Source organism: Stylophora pistillata, chromosome 2, assembly GCF_964205215.1.
Source record: "Stylophora pistillata chromosome 2, jaStyPist1.2, whole genome shotgun sequence".
Lineage (NCBI taxonomy): Eukaryota > Metazoa > Cnidaria > Anthozoa > Scleractinia > Pocilloporidae > Stylophora > Stylophora pistillata.
Window position 1 is genome coordinate 55,404,574 of NC_142520.1, and position 21,927 is coordinate 55,426,500.

At 39.5% G+C, this 21,927-nt stretch overlaps 2 protein-coding genes and 1 long non-coding RNA gene across 6 annotated transcripts in view; 2 read left to right on the forward strand and 1 right to left on the reverse strand.

Moving 5' to 3' along the window:
• Window positions 1-1,397: 1,397 nt before the first annotated feature.
• On the reverse strand, window positions 1,398-8,556 carry LOC148740488 (uncharacterized). 2 transcript variants are annotated; one of them, XM_088748542.1, is made up of 5 exons: window positions 8,155-8,556; window positions 4,658-5,386; window positions 3,819-4,091; window positions 2,719-2,958; window positions 1,398-2,249 (listed from the first exon to the last, which is right to left on the reverse strand). In XM_088748542.1, the coding sequence occupies exons 1-5, from the start codon at window positions 8,432-8,434 to the stop codon at window positions 1,909-1,911; spliced, it is 1,863 nt and encodes a 620-aa protein (XP_088604668.1). In that variant the 5' UTR covers window positions 8,435-8,556; the 3' UTR covers window positions 1,398-1,908. The 2 variants fall into 2 exon arrangements, with proteins under 2 accessions (XP_088604668.1, XP_088604667.1); XM_088748541.1 differs by lacking the exon at window positions 8,155-8,556 and adding an exon at window positions 6,406-6,793.
• Window positions 8,557-15,316: 6,760 nt separating this feature from the next.
• The window catches only part of LOC148740489 (organic cation transporter protein-like), a 40,915-nt gene continuing 34,304 nt past the window's right edge, over window positions 15,317-21,927 (forward strand). Inside the window, exons 1-4 of one of the 2 annotated variants that reach the window (XM_088748558.1) lie at window positions 15,317-15,408; window positions 15,501-15,609; window positions 20,046-20,257; window positions 21,597-21,800. In XM_088748558.1, the coding sequence (XP_088604684.1) occupies window positions 15,345-15,408; window positions 15,501-15,609; window positions 20,046-20,257; window positions 21,597-21,631 (420 nt within the window). In that variant the 5' untranslated portion in view covers window positions 15,317-15,344 and the 3' untranslated portion in view covers window positions 21,632-21,800. Of the gene's footprint in view, window positions 15,409-15,500; window positions 15,610-20,045; window positions 20,258-21,596; window positions 21,801-21,927 lie in introns of those variants that run through there. The other variant, XM_088748559.1, reaches the window with a different exon arrangement.
• LOC148740490 (uncharacterized) lies at window positions 17,365-19,209 on the forward strand. Of its 2 annotated transcripts, none has more exons than XR_015996051.1 (4): window positions 17,365-17,509; window positions 18,035-18,142; window positions 18,380-18,592; window positions 18,687-19,209. It is a non-coding gene; the product is annotated as an uncharacterized LOC148740490 (long non-coding RNA). The 2 variants fall into 2 exon arrangements; XR_015996050.1 differs by lacking the exon at window positions 17,365-17,509 and adding an exon at window positions 17,611-17,670.

A 21,927-nucleotide genomic window follows, 5' to 3' on the forward strand; every position in this document is an offset into this window, starting at 1 on the left:
AATTACATCTGTTCCAGCTGCAACAAAGATTGCCACTCAAGAATCGGGCTTTTGAGCCACTCAAGAGCCCACCAACACTGATGCGCTGACCATCGCCTCTCCGAGACGAGGATGCCACTACTACTACTACTAGTAATAGTTCAAAAGAGAGAAAAGAAAGGAAATGACTAGGGAATGTTTAGTTTTGTTTATGATGTGTCAGGTTTTGTTCAGCGAGACCGAGCAAGTATTATACTTGGGAATTGAGTAAAGTGTTTAGCCCAAAGTTGTTTGCTACTGACGTAAGTTAGTTGCGACGGAAGTTGTTTGTGCCTGGTCGGTTTTGTATTTTTCTTCGGTTGCTCGTTTATTTGGACGGTCTGGAGTTGAAAAAAGTTCCAGACGGATAACACATCCCCTGTTCGTATTAAACTGGAGTGATTACTAACGTAACACTGTTGAAGGTGAATGCCTGAGTTTTAAACACCGACGTTTCGAGCCACAATAATAATAATTAATAATTTTATCAATTTCTATTGCGCAATTATCAATGTAAATTTTCAATTGCGCATAACATCACTGTACGGGGGACTTTACCAGACTGCTAAGCAGTTTACAATCAAATGAAGGCGAATATAACAGATGCCCCCTCCCCCCAATTCCCAGTAATCAGGCCAGACCACATGACAGTAATCTCGTGAAGTGGGTTCTTTAACGTCCCCTGCCTAACCCAATTAACTAATTAATAGATGCAGGAGACAGGACCTCCATTTATTCGTCCCTATCCTAGAAGACTACAATATCTAACCATTTCTTGATCGATGTTATAGAAAGGTAGCATATTCTCCCCAATTATATTAAGACCCTGAGTGTTTGTCCGGCCAGGGCTCGAACCCTCGACCTCCCGCACAAGAGCCCGGCGCTTAACCAATTGAGCTAACCGGGAGGCGTCTCTTTAATTCAGCGACCGTCGACCTCTAAAATGTTAGTTTTTCAAAATTCATATGGCGTCTTATGTACATTTATCAACTCCTACTGGATAATGAGCTACAATTTTCACTTGCCTGTCCATGCACACGAGACAGTTTTCTTAGAAACTAGCAAACTATCTTTTATTTCTACTCGTGTTGGCACAAGCGTAGAAGGCTTTTTCGGAGAAGTTGCCCAAATTAACGGTCCCAGTTGAGTTTACTGTCCTTGCCTGTGGAAAAACTTATCTCACAAACTTATTATCAGGCTTTACAAGGGGACATTTACCCTTTCATTTCAATTGTTTCCCAAGGTTATATACTGCGTCTCGCACCTGAAGGCTAGCAATGGTTAAACATCTATCCAATTGCATCACATTGAACCAAGAGAATATCAACAGTTGATTTTCTCTAGCATTAAACACAACCCTCAAACATTAAAACCAAAACTTCCATAAACCAATCTTTATCATTACTTGGCCATACAACTTCATTACATTCTAATAGAAAAGTACACACAAACTTAAAGCCCTCCTTTACTCGGTGACATGCGAATCATGGGACGAGTGATGTGGGGGACTCGATATGCACATTTGGTGGTGTTAGCACGGCCATAGGAGTCTGGGGAGGGTATGCATCCAGTAAAAGATGGCGCACCAATCGTTAAATTGGGGGAGAATTTTGTGGTGATCACGGCTTCATTTAATTTTTTTAATCAGAGGATCATAAGTTTTTAGTACGGTCACTGTGTAATCAAATGATATTCTACACGGTTTATCCGCAGGTTGACCATAATGTCATTCTGCTCAATAATTTTCGTATAATCTGGACAGTATAGTGCTGTTACATAGAAATCTCTTTAAGCTTTTATCTTTGAGGCCTTAACAGAGGCATAAACGTCTGACTCGATTGTCAGTGAATAGGGAATTTAGAATATCACCGTTACTTCAGTTCGTTTCTTTCAAGTAGTTTCATAAAACACTTCAACTTCATCAGGTTGAAATTGGTAACTTCCTGCCAGGAATGATTTGGTGAAGGAGCTGCCATAACTGTGGCCAGATGGTGGACCGTAGGTGTTTCCAAGCTTTGAGCGGGAATGTGTATTGGATGAGGCGTAGTTGGCAATCAGAAAATCGTTTCCTCCACCAAATATGGGTCCATAGCTAGAACAAGTCATTACGGAGATACGAAGACGACTATACTCTCCTGTTTGAGACAGTTTCACTGGTCCACAGTCTGGCTTGTTAACCAATGAGAACAAAAAGGCGCTTGAACTGTATTGGGATTTACAACTGGTAGTTACTAAACATAATGGTAAAAAAGAATTACGAACTACTTCAGTATGAGAGGTGAAAGTGAATATTTGTGATGGTAGGCCATAGGAGCATTTAAAACAAACAAGAAACGTACTTTTAGATAACAACCACGGTAAAACAAAGAGCTATAGAACAGAAAATTCTACAGCACGGATGATTGGAGCCATTCCTACAACTGAAGGAATTGTTGCGTAAATACAGGGAACAGTTGTATCTAATCGGGCATGATCTTTTGTCAAAATAGAACAATTCCAATAAGATAATCAGACAACAGGAAATCCTTAACAAAATCTATCCCCGGGTTCAAGTTATTTAAGAAGAGGGATTTTTAAATAAAAGTCCCTTTCGTGAGTTCCCGAACAATAATTAACGGCGTGCAGTTTCATAAGTTAAATATAGACATCTTTCTCGGCGGAGGGGGAAAGGAAAATGAAAGCGATCGATGATTCACTCACGCGTGGTCAATGAACTGTTGGTGTATCCACCAAAGATGTATCTTCCCACACGGATGATGGTCACTGTTGGCCCTTTGTTATCACACAATGAGTGGAAGGTAGAGGCAGCCCAACCATCCACTGATGCTCGCCAACAGCGTTTCCATTGAGAGGACTGGCTTCGTTCAACTGACCTAAGCCAACTGCTTAGGGTTTCAAGGTGATTGTCATTACTTGCTAGTATTACTGATAGTCCCAAACCTTAATAGGGAAGACAAAATTGTATAAAATGATCAAGAGAACTTTTTTATACGTACGATGCAGGATCCTCGCAATAGAAAGCGCTATTTATGGAATAGCGAAAATCATACCTGTAAAAAATCAGGCCTGTACGAACCACTGACCTCTGCTCCCAGTTGGCTTGTTAGCTCAATTGGTAGAGCGCTGCACTAGTATCGCAGAGGTCAGTGGTTCGAATCCCGTACAGGCCTGATTTTTTTCAGGTCTGATTTTCGCTATTGCATAAATAGCGCTTTCTACTGCGAGGATCGTGCATCATACGTATCTATAACCGCAGTTGAAAAATATCAACTTCATATATTCATCACATCAGAACTTTTATAGGATACTAGTTGTGCGATCTTAGCGTAGGTTTTGCCTTTACACCACTTAATTTCTTGTTCTTGATTTTTTTTTTGCATAAATTTGGTGTGACAGAGGTTGCCTCTATATTTTGATTGAAAGTCTGAGCGGGAAATTAATTTGCAGTCTGCCAAAATTAATTAATTTGCGCATTCTCAACGTTTAACCGCTGTGTTTATAACTATAAGATTGTGACCATCTTAATAAAAATTTTAGTATGCTCCTCCCGAGCTCACTAGAGTAATTTTTCTGTCCGCCGATGCCACAAATTATGTTTCCACTCCGTGGATTCAGTCGCGGATTATTTACGAGTGCTTTTCAGGGACAGAAAGGAAAAAAAAAACAACTTCAATTACGTTTGTTTTTTTTTAGGACTGGATCCGTTTAGGATACATATCGAGCTTTGAAGACACGTTTTAAGATATCTGACGTCAAATGCTCTCTAAACAGTATAGTAAAAGGAAACTGATGAATGATACCAATCGATCTCGTTGCAATCACAGTGGTCGCTGTCTCTGCCGAGCCCAAGCTGTTTGTTGCCCGACAGATGTACTCTCCTTCAACATTCTTCTTAGCTGTATTAACAACCAGACATCCCGCTTCCTGAGAAACCGGAAATAGGGCAGAAGACCTTTGAGCCCGCGACCATTCGACTTTGGGACGAGGAGAGCCCGAGGCAGCACAGCAGAGCCTCAGATTAGTTCCCAGGCCACGGATAACCTCTGGGGGCTTGTTGGTAAATTTTGGTAGTTCTGAATGGAAAGAAAATTGTCAAGTATGATGCACTAAAGTTCCTAAATAGGGACAATGTGTTTTAGATTTAAGGTAATCATGGGAAGAAACACTTAATCTTAGAAGACTTGACATAGTTCATAAAATTAAATGCAACTGTGGTTTCGGGGCTTTTTACGAAGAACGTTACGCCAGAACCGTCACTGACAAGGAGACTCAGGATTTTCTGGCAAATCTTACTTTATTTGCCTAGGATTACTGAAATAATGAAATAAACCTCCTCGGTTATTGTCCTGTGTCTTCCAGTACAAAATACGAACACGATTAGAAACTTCTCGAAGCTGTGTCAAGCAGCTATGTGTCGTTGTGTGTCTCACATTCGTGGGTGTTTGAGTTCAACTAAAGGTTGTCCTTTTTCACTCATATTCAATGTAGTTTTCGGTTAAGGTACCCTTACACTCTTTCCAATTTTACTTCTTGTCTTGCAAGTTTGACAAATCGAGTAACTGTGCCACTAAAATTATCCGCAGACTTTTTGATCAACGGAAATTAAATACAGAAATGGCTCAAAAGAAGAAGATTCTACCTTTTACTTGCAATCTGCTTATGATTCTGAACATTCCCAGACCAAAGTGAGCTGTACATATGTACGATCCAACATGTGACCTTTGCACGCTTTTGATTCGAAGTACTCCATCTTCCACAGTAGCACCAGATAGAGTGCCCCCAAGCTTACGCCATGTTATCTTGGACGACAGATGGCCTTGAACCCAACAGTAAAACTTTGCTGGCTCGTTCACAAAGACTTCCTGAGATACTGGATACACACTGATCTTCGGTGGAACAATACATTCTCCTTTTGGTCCCTGAATACCAACCAATCCTCCGCTGCCTTTGTTTCCTTTTAAGCCAATAGATCCTTTTTGTCCTTGATTACCCTTGGATCCAGTCTCTCCTCTGATACCGGTTGCTCCAACGGACCCTTTATCGCCTTTGTCGCCTTTTACTCCCTGAGGTCCCACAGGTCCTCTTTTGCCACTCGCGCCTGGAGCCCCGATAGGACCTTGAGGGCCTTGTGGGCCGATTTTCCCAGGGGCTCCTTTTTCTCCTTTGTAGCCTGGATACCCATGGGCACCTGGAGGACCTGGAGGTCCTGTCTGGCAAATCTTGTTTGTGACATTGCAGTACTCATTGAGTTTGTTGTTGATTTCCTGGCGGACTTGCTGCAGAGTTATTGTTCCTTTAGTAAGATTTCTTTTCTCTCTTCGATGATCACGATTTACCAATGACGCATTTCCTTCTTTTCTTTCAAATCCTGTTAAAATCATGCAAAAAAGCTCAATAATTGAAAAACTGCATTATGAAATGTGCAAGAATAAGCCGAATTGATGTAGTCCTTTAGCAATGGATGTTTACGGTGAAGAGGAAGAACTGAGAAGATAAAGACAAAAGGGAAATAAAAAATGATGCGATTTACATTCGTATCAGCTCACGACACCGATGCTAAAAAGAATAACTCAATGTTAAATCGAGTCAGAGTTAAGAGACCAAAAAAAATCAACAACAAAAGCAACAACAGAAAAAAGTGAACTTTCGCCCCCTCGAAATTTGTTGAAAAATAGCTCAAGGCTTTTCTGAAGCTGCCATCCGTCCTAAGAGTTTGAATCTTAAACTTTAAAAAAATAAATAAATTAGTATCGAGCTTAAAATCTTGTTCTATCGTGAAGATTTTGATGCCAGAAATTTGCGGATATCAAACACATTAGCCTAAGAGAATGAGAATGGGTACCGTACTCTGTGTTTCACGAAGTTAACACGGTCATAGTCACAATTCGATTAGGCACAACAAACTGTTATTTGATCCAATCTGTATTCATCAGTGGCGTGACACACGAATGCATGTCACCCTTCAAATACCGCAACTGTGAAAGCAGATGTTTTGAACTGACCCTAGCTTCTCCAGTAAAGCGAAACAATAACTAAAGCATTCCCTCGTTGATTAACATATGCGCACTTTGTTTCATCAAGCTTGTTAAAAAAAGGAAGTTATTCAGATTTCCATTTCAATTGAGTTTGGCCTCTTCGAAAAATACCCTCCGGATATGGCGCGAGGTTGGATATCATACAAATTAGTAAATAAAATAACCGTAGCGGTATTTTTGCTCTTTTTTGTTTCACAATCATAGGAAGTAGAGATAGATAGATAGGTAGAATCTGTTTGTAGGATCTAGAGGCAGACAGTCGAAAAAAAAATATTTGTGCTTTTTAGAAGTATTGCTGATTGAACGCTAACAGAACAGAGGTCAAAAGCGCCTCGTATAACCACTGACTTACCAAAGATAACATCAGATCTCTCCTCACTATTTGTTGTGGTTGCAGTTTCATAAAACGATTGTAACCTCTTCCTCACGATTTTCTCTATATTTGTTTTCAGGTCATCGTCAATCCGCTGAAATCGGTTTTCAAGCCTTGTTTCCAGCGCTTTCGAATTCTTGTACACGTACTCAACTCTTATAAACAAGAGTGTCACAAGAGCTAACGAAATCACAAACATCGTTACGCAAATTCTGCTCATCTTTTCACCAGATTTGGTGCGGACGTTTTTCATGGTGTTCATGTCTGTATTTAAAGTCATCTGAGAGAAGCGAGAAAAAGTGTTAGCATTAAAACCGAAATTTCAGACCTTGTGTGAGTTAATTTGGTGTCACAGAAAACGTTTTCCACAGGGTTCAGCTTTCCTTTCAGCATGTCTTAGCAGAGTCGTAATATCCCTTACATAGTGGTCACGTTTCGTTCTCATGTTTATCAAAATATCTCCGACTCAATTTAATCATAGTTAAGTATGATTAAACTATCTATGATTTAATTTGACTTGTAATAAACCTTTAAAAGGTCGACAGTCCGTTTTTTACTTTTACTTCAACATCATATTTTGGATGGTACTATCTGGCTTAACGATGGCTTAGGTAAGACTTCCTATGCATGTCGAAGATTTAGATCTGGGAACGTTTGAAAAATTACTTTCGTGATACCCTGACAGTATTTACGTCCGTGATCGCTTAACAATCTACATTCGTAATCACTTAACAATTTATATCCGTGATAGCTTAAACACGAAGGCGCGCTATATAAAGAAGTCTTCCCTGGGAAGACCTAGGCTCATTTGTCACTCACCGTTGACGTGCGCGGGTCAAATTTAAAATGGCGGCCGATTTGAACACTCGAAAGGAAAGGTATACGAGAATTGCTGTGCCTTTCCCGTCTTTACTTGCCCTAGAATTTGAATATCTTTATCTAACACCAAGTAGTACTTCACAGATTAGAATTTTATTAGACGAAAGTTTAATCGAGGAGCTGAACGGTTTGCTTACCGTGAACAACGGGGAGATCGTTCGAGTAGAGAAACCACGAAAGAAAAAATGAACGCCAGGTAAGTTGGCTCTTCAACGAATCATATTTACAACAAGATTACAAACTGATATTATTCCACTATTCGCAATGTCTATGCCAATGTAATGTCAAGTCCGATCCGAGGGGGTACTTGTATAATACTGTCAGACCGTGAAGCATAAATATTCAATGTGCTGTTTCCGATAATCGGGAACTCGCAAAACGGATAAATATTTCAAGGCCATATTTTGGGTCATACTTTTTAATCTAAATTGTATGCCCATTTCTGCTAGGTACAAAATCTTATCTTGGGCTTTTAAATTTGCCGAAACATATTTTTACCCGCCATTTGCAACGTTCTCGAACGATGTCCTTACAGCGCTTTACCAGTTCAAAACAGGTTATATTCTCATGCATCATTCTAATTTTACTTCCTTTGACAGTTTCCGAAGACAAGGAAGCCAGGGAAAATGCAGCGGAACCGTGTGTCGAGCTGCAGCACGAGCTCATTAGTCAAGAGATCGACAATAGATGTTTTTATACAATTCTAAACCGCCACGGTTTAGAAAGCGATCTTATTTACATAGCCAGGAAGGAAGCATTGGGATGTTACATGGAAGATGTTTGAAAGGTCATGCCAGTCTGTGTTGTGGAAGGGTTTAAGAGCAAAGCTTCGTGTAACAAGTGACTTACCAAAGATAACATCAGGGCTTCCCTTACTCTTTCTTGTTTGTACAGTTTCCTGAAACGGTAACCTCTTCTCCACAATTCTCTTTAACTTGGCTTTCAAGTCATCGTCAATCCGCTGAATTCGATTTTCAAGCCTTGTTTCCAGCGCTTTCGAATTCTTGTGTACAAACTCGATCCTCATAAACAGCAACATCACAAGAGTCAAGGAAGTCACCGAAATAGCCACGGAAATTCCGCTGATCTTTTCACTAGGTTTCGCACGGACGTTCTTCTTTGCATCCATTTCTGTATTAGTGGTCTTTAAACAGGTAAAATATGGTTCGCTCGCAGGGACTGATTCGCCTCCGTAAGGTAACACGAAACATTACTTTCAGCAACTGCTTCAGCTTACCCCTTATAGCCGAGAATATCATTTACACAGTTGTCAGACAAAACAGATTAAATTTCATAAGAAGAGGTCTTTTGACTGAAATTTTTTCGGAGAGGGTAAATGTATTATGAAATGGAAGTATATAGAAAATATACATCAGATAGGGATAGAAAAACGACTGCATACTCACTGGCAATAACCCTATCGTAGTTAAGTTTACAGTTCAATGTTACCTTAAAATTTGTAATTTTGCTTTGTTCGTGTAATTAGTCTTACATACCACTACTTTTAAACTGTAATTTTTTTTAAAAACTACCGTCTGTCCAATGTAAGTACATTTAGCTAATGTAATAGTAACCCATCAGATGTAGATTCCATGATGAAACCGTGCTGAAAATAAATTTTAGAATAGCTTAATAATCAGGCATTGACCAAGAACTTTATTCTGATCCGTGGGTTCAACTTTGATAGGCGCCGTCGCAGCTGTTCTTTTGGTCCTGTAACGCGACGCGTTCTTCCTCAGGCTCGATTACCTGCCGCTGTTCGGGAACCGGAGCCCGCGCTCCTCCCCGAACCCACGGGGAAGGACGAAAAAGGCCGGACTCGAGAGAGCGGCGGAAATCGAGTCTAGTTCTCCCTCCGGGCCCCTAAAAGACATTCACCTGCCTCGGCGACCCTCTCCAGTTGCGCTCCCACAAGGACAATGTTTCGTCGGTATTTATTCCAGGGTGTCAGTGGGATCAACTGTTAGCCGTAAAACAGCCAAAAGATGCAACCAGTGGCCGCGAAAATAATTACCTCATTGAGACCGTCTCCTTCTGATATGATTATCGACGGAATTGAACAAGGGTCAAAGCAGGTAATTGACCCTGCGATGAAATCAGAAATTCTCGTTTTCGAGAGTATAAACTATTTGAGCCTCTCTTGTCTTGGAACAAACCCCCAAACATTGTACTTCTCTTGCACAGAAAATTTAATAAGGCTGATTGATTTCGTGAGATTACAGCGTAGCGTATGGTAACAGAGATGCATTCAGAACACAAAACTTAAAATATTCTCCCACCTATTTCAGATGAACAGAAAGAGATATTTACGTGTGGTCAAATAGCCAGCAGGTTTGAAGCCAAGTAGACGCAGGAGCCTCAACCTCGTTCCCAGGGTCTCTCATCTCTCGCTACAGGGGGTAGACAGGGAAGGGGGGTCGAGGAGATAAGAGATCGTGGAAACGAGGTTGGCAGGAGCCCCTGATAGAGGTTATTGTTTATTTACAGGTACCCTATCATTGTTCAATATTTTACCAGAACTGCGTTGATTATTTTCACTTGTTTTCAGATCAAGCGGACTATCCTCTGAAAGAACTAAAGAAATGAGTGTTAATTACCACTTTCTGTTACCTGTATACATTACCTTAATTACGTCTTTGGATATTTACAAACGAGTTTACCTTGAAAGTAAATTTTTGAACTAAAAGAACTTAGTTAAGACCATGTTAGACTTATGAGTGTCTGGAGTAATTTATCGGAAATCTGATAGATATATAACTTCCTGTCTTCTACTAAAGAGAAAGCTTAGGAAGCCAACTGTAAGCGTAACGCAAATTAATCAAGTTATTAATCCTCTTTGTCGATAGAGACCTTCAGCAATAAATGATTTCTTTGGGTTATGTGTGTCTGTGAACATGTAAAGGCTTATTAGTAATAGTTCAAAAGAGAAAAAGAAATAGGAAACGAACTGGGCAAATGTCTATAGTTTTTTTTCGACTAATTTGTTAGTTATTTAAGAATAAATAGTAGCGAGAAAAATACACAACGTTTCGATGACTCCATGTCATCATTCTCAAGTGAGAATGATATACGGTATAAATTAAAAGAACTTACACGGTATACAATATACGGTACCGTACGGTATAAATTAACTATTCATTTTTATTCTCTTCTCACTTGAGAATGATGACACGGAGTCATCGAAACGTTGTGTATTTTTCTCTCTAATATTTATTCTTAAATGACTAACAAAATCTAATGTCATTCGAATTTGTTAGTTATACCTTTATGATGTGTCGGGTTTTGTCCGGCGAGACCGAGCGAGCAATACACTTGGGAGTTGAGCAAAATGTTCAGCCCAACTCAATTTTCTTTCGACTAGAAAAGGAAAATTTGTCTATGTCTTTGAACCTAATAAATGCGCTTATCAAGTCGGTTTTTGTTAGTTTGTTTGTTACTGATATAAATTGGTCGCGATGGAAGTAATTTGTGCCTGATCGATTTTGTATTTTTCTTCGGTTGCGCGTTTATTTTGCATGGTCTGGAGTCAGTGGAAAGTTCTACCAGACGGATAACACATCCTCTGTTCTTATTAAACTGGAGTGATTACGAACGTAACACTGTGGAAGGTGAATGCCTTGAGTTTTAAAAGCCAATGTTTCGAGTAATAGTTCTGCGTCTCTTTGATTTAGCAACCTGTCGACCTTTGAAACGTCAGTTTTAAAAATTCACTATGGCGTCTTAGGTACATTTATGAACTTCTATTGGATAATCAGCTACATTTCTCACTTGCCTGTCCATGTATACGAAACAGTTTTCTTAGAGACCAGTAAACTACCTATTGTTCCTACTCAGATGTTGGCATAAGCTTAGAACACTTTTTGAGAAGTTGGCCAAATTAACGGTTCCACTTGGAGTTTTACCGTTCTTGCCTGTGGAAAAAGATTATCTCACAATCTTATTATCAGGCTTTACAGGGTGAGATATTTCCCTTTAATTTAGTTGTGTCCTACGGTTATAAACTGTGTCTCGCACCTGGAGGTTAGTAATTGTTAAATATCTATCCAACTGTATGACATTGAACCAAGATAATATCAACAGTTGATTTTCTCTTGCATTGAACACAACCATCAAACATTAAAACCAAAACTTCAATAAATCAATCTTTACTCAGTACTCGACCATACAACTTCACTATATTTTAATAAAAGAGTATACACAAGCTTAAAGCTCTCCTGTACTCGGTGACATGCGAATCATGGGACGAGAAATGTCGGGGACTCGCTATGCGAATTTCGTGGTGTTAGCACGGCTGTAGGAGTCAATGAGGGTATGCATCTAGTTAAAGATGGCGCACCGATCGTTAAATTGGGTAAGGACTTTGTGGTGAGAACGGCTTCATTTTGTTTTTGTAATCAGTGGAATATTAATTTTTGGCACGATCACTAAATAATCCAATCATATTCTGCACGGTTTATCCGCAAGTTAACCATAGTGTCACTTTGATCAATAATTTTCCTATAATTTGGACAGTATAGTGCTGTTACATAAAGATTTGTCCAAGCTTTATCTTTGAAGTCTTAGCCCAGACAGAAACGTCTGCCTCGATTGTCAGTAAATAGGGATTTAGAATATCACCGTTACTTCAGTTCGTTTGTTTTGAGTAGTTTCATAAAACACTTCAATTTCATCACGTCGCCAAGAGTGACTTCCTGCCAAGAATGATTGGGTGAAGGGAGTGCAAAAACGGTAGACAGATAGTGGACTGTAGGTGAATCCAAGGTTTGAGTTAGAATTTGTGTTGGATGAGGCATAGTTGACAATGTGAAGATCGTGTCCTACGCCAAATATGGGTCCATAGCTAGAACAACTGTATATGGAGTAGCGACCAGAACTATACTTTCCTGTGTGAGACAGTTTTACTGGTCCCCAGCCTGGCTTGTTAACCAATGAGAACAAAAAGGCGCTTGAACTGTATTGGTATCTACAATTGGAAGCTAATAAGCAAAATGGTAAAAAAGAATTACAAACTATTTCAGTAATAATAATAATAATCGACTTTATTTAAAGAGGGTAGACACATAACAGCTTGCTCTGATAAACCAGTGGCCAGTGGTAAGAGGAAAAGTTGAATATTTTTAACACAAGGCCACAGAAGCACTTAAAACGAACATGAAACGTACTCAAAAACAAAGAGTTATCGAATAGGTAGTTCTACCACCAGGATGATTTTAACCATTCCTACTCGAGTTCTGGAAAATAGTTAGCGGCGAGCAGTTTCATATGTTAAAATAGACACATTTTTCAGTGGAGAGGAAAAGGAGAGTGAAAGTGATCGATGATTCACTTACTCCAAGTTAATTATTCAACAATCGATTCTTGAGGTCAGTTCGTGAACTGTGCTTACAAAAATTAGCGACTGGCCCGAAGATAATTTGCAGATTTAGCAAGTAGAACATTAGTACTAAGTTGGAGGTAAGGCCCGGTTCAGACGCCGTGAGCCGAACTCAATTTGAATTTGAATCGACCCAAATTAACAAAAGTACGCCTGTTGATTCAGACGCCGTTCTTTATGGCCGTTCCAGATACAGTTCAAGTAAAAGCAGTCAAACGGCTTGCAAATACATTGTAATAATTTATGCATAAGGATCGGCACATAAAAAGTACGGCGTTTGAATCAAAGCGGTTCCAAAGCGGTTCCAAAGGCGTTCCAAAGGCGAAATTCTCGATTGAGCCAGGCGAGAAGAACGGATGAGCCGTACCAAATTGAAAGAGCCGTTCCAAATAGATTCAGACGCCGATCTTTTCATTTACTTAATTCAAGGAATTTAGTTCGGCTCATGAAAAGATCAACGTCTGAATCGGGTCTAAGTCTCAGTTCAGGACTGGTGTACTTTTGGAGAAATTAAGAAAAATATGATAGAATATAGGAATTTTATCCAGCCGGGGAAGACTCAGAAAAGAAATATTTAAACTTTTGTACATCAGATAAGCTTGCCTAAAAAGTAAAAGCTTTCGGCGAGCCCTCTAGCCCCGATACAACTGACATATCGTGTAACCTCACCGCTTTAGGTGAGGTTAGTAAGTGATTAAGTCTTGAAGTCTAACCGAAAGCTTTTACTTTTAGGCAAGCTTATCCTGTGGAAAAAAGTTTAAATTTTTCTAAAAATATAGTATTCGTTTTACCCTGCAGCCAAAATGGCCGAACGTGTACCTTGATAAATCATCCATTATTTTGTTTATGTTAACCTCATGAAACAATTAAGATGATAAATGTCACTGGGTCTGCTGTAGGTATTAAGCTGTAGCGTTTCGATGGACTTAAGAGATTTACATTTACACTTTTTAGGCAAAATTTTTCCTTGTAAGTAAGGCCTTCCGCCGAGAACAATCATCCATTGTTACCATGGCAACACAAATGTTACAACCTTGATAAGGAGGATTTTAATGCATCCCTCGGGTACCTAAATGCATACAAAATTTAAGGGGAGGGGGTTGAAAATATTCAATTCTCAAATTGTTTGACTCTTACTCACCAAGCACTCTTAATTGTTAAACTTCTTTTGAACAAATAAAAGGAACAAAAACATTAAGAGAAAATTAATGGTGAAGGAGTTAACTCGCTTTCACTCCATGTAACTTCTCCCTATAATATCCATACATTATACAGTAAACAGGTAATGAGAATACTCAAACTTATCAGGTGGAAATTGTTATCTTGATCTTACACCCAATTCTCATAACTAATTTACAAGGAAATGTTTAGCAGCTAGAGGGGAGATCTATCAGATCTTGGGGGTTAAATGATTAGAGTCAATTCTCCACACCTTCAAACTTGGAATTCATTTTGCGTTGTTCGTAGTATTGTACCTTTGATGATATTACTCTAAATGATTTTGAACTATGCAACTTTTCATCGGTTTACATTTTGCCAATAACAGTAAATGAATAGTTCCACCACAGACTCGAAGAAGCCTTACAGAAAAAATAGCTGACTGATGCTTAAATATGGCGGACCAACTGAGCAGGACTTTTCTGAGGATGATGGCTTAATTCTGTTTCTGATTTTTGAATCAGAGGATCATTGTCGGTTTAGTAGAGTCACTTTACTTATTGTTCACAGTATCGTATAGAGGATGAGAAAGTCTACTCCATCCTTGACCCACCTCTGTATGATTCTTCAAATTTGGAAGAGTCAGCACTTTTGAAGACGTGTCACATTCTTATCGAAGTCTTGTTCTGATCCGGTTTAAGTTTCTTTTCTTACTTTCCTAAATTTTCAAATATTTGCTTCAGGTTTGTGAACGGCATGGTACATTATCGGCTGTCACTGAGTTTAGGAGAATTTGGAGGAAGTATCTATTTGAATTTTATACTGACGAGTTTGGTGGAAATCCCTACAAATATCCTGGTTCTTCACAACTGTAACAGGTATTGGGACATTTTAGTTAGGACGAACAGCAAGTTTGAGGACACAACGGTCTGCGCATGATCAAACTTCAAGACGGCCAATGATCGTACTCCTGTTAGTGGTGGTAGATAATCTGAATGCTTGTAATGAAATCTTTTTGTCAGAAAAGCCGTAAATTTCTTTTTATTTTAATATTTTGTGCGGCTTCCTGCTGTGCAGCCAACCAAAATTGATTCTTAGTTGAAATTTAAAAACGATCTCTGGCTAAAACGATTAAAAACTACGAGGCCCCTACCAGCTTTCGACTACCCGAACTGCAGTCTTGGACGGGTAAATAATTCTCTTGCGCATGCCTGAAGTTTGATTGCTGAGTCACTTTTGACAAGATTGGCTTAATAGCCGGCCGCTGTTAGGCTTTACTGAGCCCACGCTCCTTTCCCGTAGGATCTCTACTTGAGGAGGAACGGAATCAAGAAAGCGAAATGAAGTCTGTTAAAGAGAATTATTTTCCCTTTGTTTGGCACTAGATCGGAAATTGAATTGAAAACTAATTTGTCACTTATCTTTATGAAAACAAATACATGTTTTAACCAATTGCATGTGCTTGTTCTTTGTCAGGTTTGGTCGTCGGAAAACTTTAGTAGCTTACATGATTTTAGCAGGAGTCACTGTGGTGGCAGTTTCCTTGATACCAAATGGTACTAATAACACAGGTACTTGAGAAACGATGATCTTTATCTTTTTCTGATATCAGCTGAAATTCCCCGTAAATTTTCACGAAACCATTCCATATGTTTCTTTTCAGGTTACATCGCTGGTCGAGTGACGCTTGGCACTCTGGGTAAACTCTGCATTACCACTTCTTTCAACGCCATTTACGTTTTCTCCGCTGAACTTTTCCCAACGATTGTTAGGTGAGATTCAAATTAAGTTGCCTCAAGGTTAAGCGGTCGAACCCTTGTATCTCTTGCCTCCGGGCACACGGCTGTTTCAAAACGCCCGCCAGTGAAAATTTAGTTCGCGCATGTCAGATTTACATTTTCAATTTGAAACCGCTGAAAATGTACGCTGAACGGCTCAACAAGAAAGAACCCACTGATAACTAAGTAACAAAAAGTATATGCGCAGAGTCCAAGGAAATAGCTAACTTATGCGCATGCATTGTTTTTTGCTTCTCTGGTTAATGTTCACCTAGGAAATAAGTGTGCGAGATAGTTAACTGTGCGACGGCTGAAAGGCACCTTGTTTTGACGCGAAATGATTTATGACTTCTTAGAGGTCTTCTTATTTTCAGGCAAGATTCTGATTGATTCGAATTTTTCTGTCAATAAAGAAACAACTCTGGCTTTATATCTCTCCTTTGTAGCAAGTTTCTGTACAAAGACGTTTTAATCCGAATTTTTTTGAGCAGTGTAATCCGCGATTACTTTTCACCACCGAAATAGTAAATATGGCGCCCATTTCCTCTTTGACCTCGAACAAATTCCCCTAAACTACGCCAATTTATCTGTTTGATACAATCATGCTCACCCATGGGCTAAGTAAAGAATACAAGATGTATGACAAACTGCTAAAATATCCACGGCCATCTATTACGTGCAGGAAAGTCGCACTACATGCGTGTGATCTCTTCCCCAAAAACTGTACGTCATCGATCTGTCACGGGAAGCTACGGAAATAGTGAAAGCACGGACAAGACGTTTCTTTTGGTGGAAATTTCGATCACGATCAGGGACAATAAACCTTTCAATTATATTTTATTCTTTGATCTGGTGGATAAATCGTTCTTTTTGGCATGATTCACATGGTTTACTGCGAGTATTCCCTTCCTCTTCAAATGGAACGCGCTACTAGCAATAACACAAAATTGCAAATATTCCCGCTCCCCTGAAGAACCGATGGAGAGAGATAGACACCCCTTCCTGAGACAAGGTAAAAACCCAAAGGGTGTACCCTTCTGAAGCAAGAAGGTCGCAAAAAGGAATTTCGAAACATTTCTTTAGTCAATATTTAGTATTGCGTTGCTCACATCCAAGTTTAATTTAGGACTCGGTTCGGATATACATTTAGATGGCTACGTTTGGTCTCTCTGAACATCGACAGTTATTACAAAAAATTTGCCGAATTTGTGGACAGCGATTGTAGAAGACAAAAGATACGAGAACAGTTTTCTCTGCGCTGATAAGATAGAGATAATTTTTGCAGCTTTTGGTGTTTGTAAAGATGACCTTGACATGTGCCTTCCCAAGTTCTGCCACAAGTGCTTCAAGTTGCTCTAAGAGGCACATGCCTTGCAATCAATGTGTGGCCTCCACACAAACGAACTTGAAACTATAAGATCTGTAGTTCCTTCAAAGATCATCAGAAACCTGGTAGGAAGAAGAAGAAGAGTAAACCTGGAGTAAAACTCAGAGGACTCTGCTGGACCCAAGGAACAAGTAGAATGGTGGAAGGGATGTCTAGTACTTTAAGCTTTCAACCACCCAGCCACATTCTCATTTCCTGAGGAGGTAAAGAATCTACCAAGTTATTGAAGATCAGAACTTATTTACCCAAAACAGTTTGGTTACAATGAAATATATGAAGTTCATATATTTCATAATAATATTTCATATAGTTCATATACCAAAACAGTTTGTTGAAAACATCAAGCATGAGTAGACGTGCCCAATTTGCAAAGGGGTACGGGATCAATCAGTCCAGACAATGGCATTGTCTTTGCTATGTTCCGTGCAAAAGATAGTGGGCCAATTTAAAGACAGCCTTAATGAAATATAAAGAACAAGTAAACACCTTGAAAGAAACAACCTGGGGGTGAGTAACAAAAAATGTAGTCTAGATGATGAGACTAGAAATAGCATAATTTTGACTAAATTGTTCTTACATTTTCCCTATTTCTGAGGTGAAAAGAAAGTGGTTTTCCTGTTTGATGTCTGAATCTCTATGTAAGATATTTGGAACAGCTGGTGCCTCAGGTCTGATCTAGACAATAATTCATGCATACTAATAACTATATGATTGAGCAATCAACTAAAAGAACTTAAATGCAGCCTGTATTGTACATTACTATTTCTGTGAAACAGGTTTTCACCATTAGAATTGTATTTGCAGGCAAGTATTTATGTCATTGGTGCAAGATAAATCCCAAAATGATGCAATTCTCTTGCCATAAACATGGACATACTGAACTCCCAACCCTTGAAAACATTCAAGAGGATTATGAAAAGTTTGTAGCAGATGGCTCTGTTACAAGTCAACAAAAGTTTTATCACAAAGTGATTCACGAGAAACTGCCGGACATTGAATTGGACAAAGTAAGATAAAAGAGTTTATTTACAGGAGTTGCTGAATTTACAAAATCTGCATTCTAGTGTAAATATCATGCCAGCCTACTTTACACTACTACAGGAGGAGATAGACACACTCCTTAGAAATGCAAAGGAAGAGGTAATTTTTTCTCAATTTGTGTTTTCCAGTATCACAGCTGTACAATCCTCCAATTCCATCACACATGATTCAAACCTATCTTAATTTTTTAAGTGAAGGAAGCTATGATTCTGTGTTATAGTTTATTGATTTATAATATTACACTAGCACAAATCAATTTAACAACCCATCAAATTATAGCTACTGAACAGTACGTAAAGTAGTTCATATTTCAAAAGTACTATCTCAACATTATAGGAAAAGCTTGCAGATGAACAAATGGAATTGGCTGCCTTTGAGAAAGCCAATGGACCACTACCAATTCATTTAGATGAGATTCTTAAGAAAATGAATGTGGAGAGACAAGCTTAACATGGAAAATCATTCATTTGTAACCATATACACACTTGCTGCAAGGTAACATAACTTCTACCCTTAAATAGCTCATTGATGACAAGACTGATAAGCTAGGTAAGTGAAAGAATAACTGCTTTTCATGGAAAACATGAATAAAATAATAGGATCATGTCTCACTGTTCCCCCTTTACTTGTGTTCTTGTTGTAGAGGAAGACATCACAAATTTCTTCAGTTCATTAGGGAAAAATTCCCAGACATGATGATCACACCAAAGCTATATATGCTACAAGAACATGTGTGCCCTTTCCTTCGACAATGTCACATGGGTCTTGGATTCTATTGTGAACAAGGGATTGAAGGAATACAATCCGAATTCAAAACCCAGTCTCAGCATTTTGACGATGTGAAGAAAAAGGACACGAGATTACGTCAAATCCGGAATTAGCAGGGAAAGCTCCCAAACCTAAAGAGAGAAATTTGAAACGAAGAGCGAATGAGTAAAACGCTTCCCTTTACAGTGGCAATGTATTGGTTCGTTGACTAAGAACGTTTACTATATATGTAGATCTAGCGTAATTTGTTTGCTAAGTTGTCTATTGGACGAATAAAAGTGTGACCGCACTCTTTGGAACCAAAATTAGACTTTCTGCGCGAAATTCAGTACCTCCGAAATTCAAAATGGAGTCGCATAACGGCCGATCTTGACATATTAAAAGCGCCTTGAATGGACTTTAAAACAATTCGGATTAAAACACTTACCTCCGTCAGTTGTTTAGTAACTATAGGTTTCACGTCTTCTCTTATGACTCTCGCTTTGCTGGAAAAAATTCGAGCCTTTCCCAAATCAAAATCAAAGTTTTCAGTCGATTTCATAGGGTGTGCTTGTTGGGCTCCACTATAGCAACGCGTTTTCGTCGAACACAGGCAAAATTTAACCGATTTTACCCAAATTCTCGACAGCAAGTGCCTCGTCCATGTGCATGCATCCGCCATGCTAAATTTCACTCGCATACATCATAAATACAGCAAGATTTCATTGGCTAAACTAGACCTTAGCCCGAGTGGTTGCCATGGACGCCAGATTTATGCAAATGATTAATTTGGTATTAACCAGAGAAGTAATAATTAACTCGATGTTTCATGTAGAACGCATGCGCGAACTAAATTTCCACCGCGAAACAGCCGTGGGGCAAGAGGCGCGGGGCGCGGGGCGCGGGGCGCGGGGCGCGGGGCGCGGGGCGCGGGGCGCGGGGCGCGGGGCGCGGGGCGAAAGTACTCGAAGAAAAAAGAATAAGGAAGGGAGAAACAAGAAAAGTGGAATAAGGAATGAAGTAAGATAAACAAGAATGGGTGAAGAAAAGAATGTGTGTGGAACAGGAATATGAAATATAAATATAGAGGCAAGACCGATACAACGTAGATAAGTAAATTTTAAGACAGAGCACTATATTTCGGTTGGCCAAACCAGCGTTCTTCAAGTGCAGGGTGTGGAACAGGGTCCGCAAACCAAGAACAAGGAATTTCTTCTCTTAGCTTTCAAGTCAATTGTTTATAATTTCATTTCAGAAACAGCGGCATGGGTATGGTATCCGTAGCAAGTCGTATTGGGGCAGCAAGCTCTCCCTTTGTGGTGGAAATGACTCGTATTAACGCCATTTTGCCTTTCGCCTTAATGGGAGGCTTGTCTTTCATTGCTGCAGTTTTTTGTTGGGTCCTTCCAGAGACTCTTGGGAAGCGCACCGCTGAAGTTATGGAAGACACCGACGAAAAACAGGAAGGTATACTTTTCTTGCAAGATATTTAGGTTCAGCGAGACTTGTAATACCCCGGACAGACTACTAGTGTCCGCCTTAATAAGGGTATTCGTTTGAAAAAGTATTCTACTGACAAACTTAAGTTACGGTCATTTACAACGAAGAAACAAGTTTTAAACTGAACTTGTTCGCTGAAACATATTAAATCTACACTAAGACCTTTTAAATTGTTCACCTAATACAGGTTTTAGGTCACGAAAGGACCGACTGTGAGTGTCCATTTCCTCTATAGGGAGGGGGGAGGATGTAACTGAATAAGGATTCAATTCACTGTAAATATTCGCTTGACACAGGGTGTGGTATGTCGACGATGTTTACTGTTTCACATGAGCCGGTTGCTTATAATACAGTGAGAGCTAACTTATTACGAGAGAGTGTAAACTGTTAAAGCCTCTCTTGTCTTAAACGAACCCTGAACATTGTACTTACTTCCCATGCACTATCAAATGAAATTTGATCGATAGTGTTGATCGATTTCTTGAGATCACAGTTTAGCGTATGGTAACAGAGATACATTTAGAACACAAAACGTAAAACATTCCTGATCTGTTTCTGGGCTGAATGTGAAAAATACATGCGCCAGCACACCAAACGCAGTCGGCTCAAATCGAAGTGTTTATTAAACTCTGCTAAGCGCGCTGGTTTTTATTAATAATAATAATAATAATAATAATAATAATATTCGTTAATTGAGGCTCCCCCTTAGGGGTTTTTCATCCACAATGTAAACTAAATACGAGCTTAAAAATCCCCACCAGCAGGAGGCAGACCAGTGGGCTATTAACAGAGCACAGCCGAGGAGTTGAACTGGAGGCAACCGAGAACAAATCCAGTAAGTGGCAGGGTGGAGGACTTGAACCCGGGACACCGGATTACAAGTCCAGCATCCTAACCACTCGGCCACGCCGCCTCCTTATTCTTCATTACTCTCCACTCGAGAAGACATGGTCGTCTGCATGACAGCAAAAACAACACTGAAAAACAACCAGAACAAAAGTCAGGCAAGGCAGAATTTGCCTGACTTACTGATTACAGACTTCGCCCACGGACAACTGTTCGCTTCTGAGAAGAGATATTAAAGTCCGCGGTAAAATAGCCAGCATATTTATAGCCAAGTAGAGGCAGGAAGCCCAACCTCGTTCCCAGGGTCTCTCCCCCTTCGCTGTAGGGGGGCGGTAAGATCAGAGACCCTGGGAAGGAGGTTGGCAGGAGCCCCTGGTAGAGATTATTGTTTATCTACATGTACCCTATTATTGTTGAATATTAAAACAGAACTGTGTTAATTATTTTCGCTTGTTTTCAGATAAAGACCATCCTCTTGAAGAACTAAAGAAATGAGGATTGACTGCTGCTTTCTGTTGCCTTTCACATTACCTTATTAGTTCTCTGGACATTTACCAACGACTTTACCTTGAAAGTAAATCTTTGAATTAATAGGACTTTGGTGAGACCATCTTAGGGTACATTTCTGAGTGTCTGAAGTAATTTCTCGGAGTTCTGGTAGATATAGAATTTCCCTTCTAAAAAAGAGAAAGCTTAATAACCCAAACTATAAGCGTGACACTTATGATCAAGCTAGTAATTCTCTTTGTGTATAGAGACCTTCAACAATAAATGATTTCTTAGGGCTATGT

What these genes read in the sequence shown, in the direction of transcription:
- LOC148740488 (XM_088748541.1), bottom strand. Translation starts at nt 6,706, where the DNA reads ATGACTTTAAATACAGACATGAACACCATGAAAAACGTCCGCACCAAA. An exon ending in AAGCAGATTGCAAGTAAAAG is followed by an intron (nt 4,092 to 4,657) that starts GTAGAATCTTCT and finishes CTTTCCATTCAG; the next exon opens with AACTACCAAAATTTACCAAC. An exon ending in GATTGCAACGAGATCGATTG is followed by an intron (nt 2,959 to 3,818) that starts GTATCATTCATC and finishes TTCCCTATTAAG; the next exon opens with GTTTGGGACTATCAGTAATA.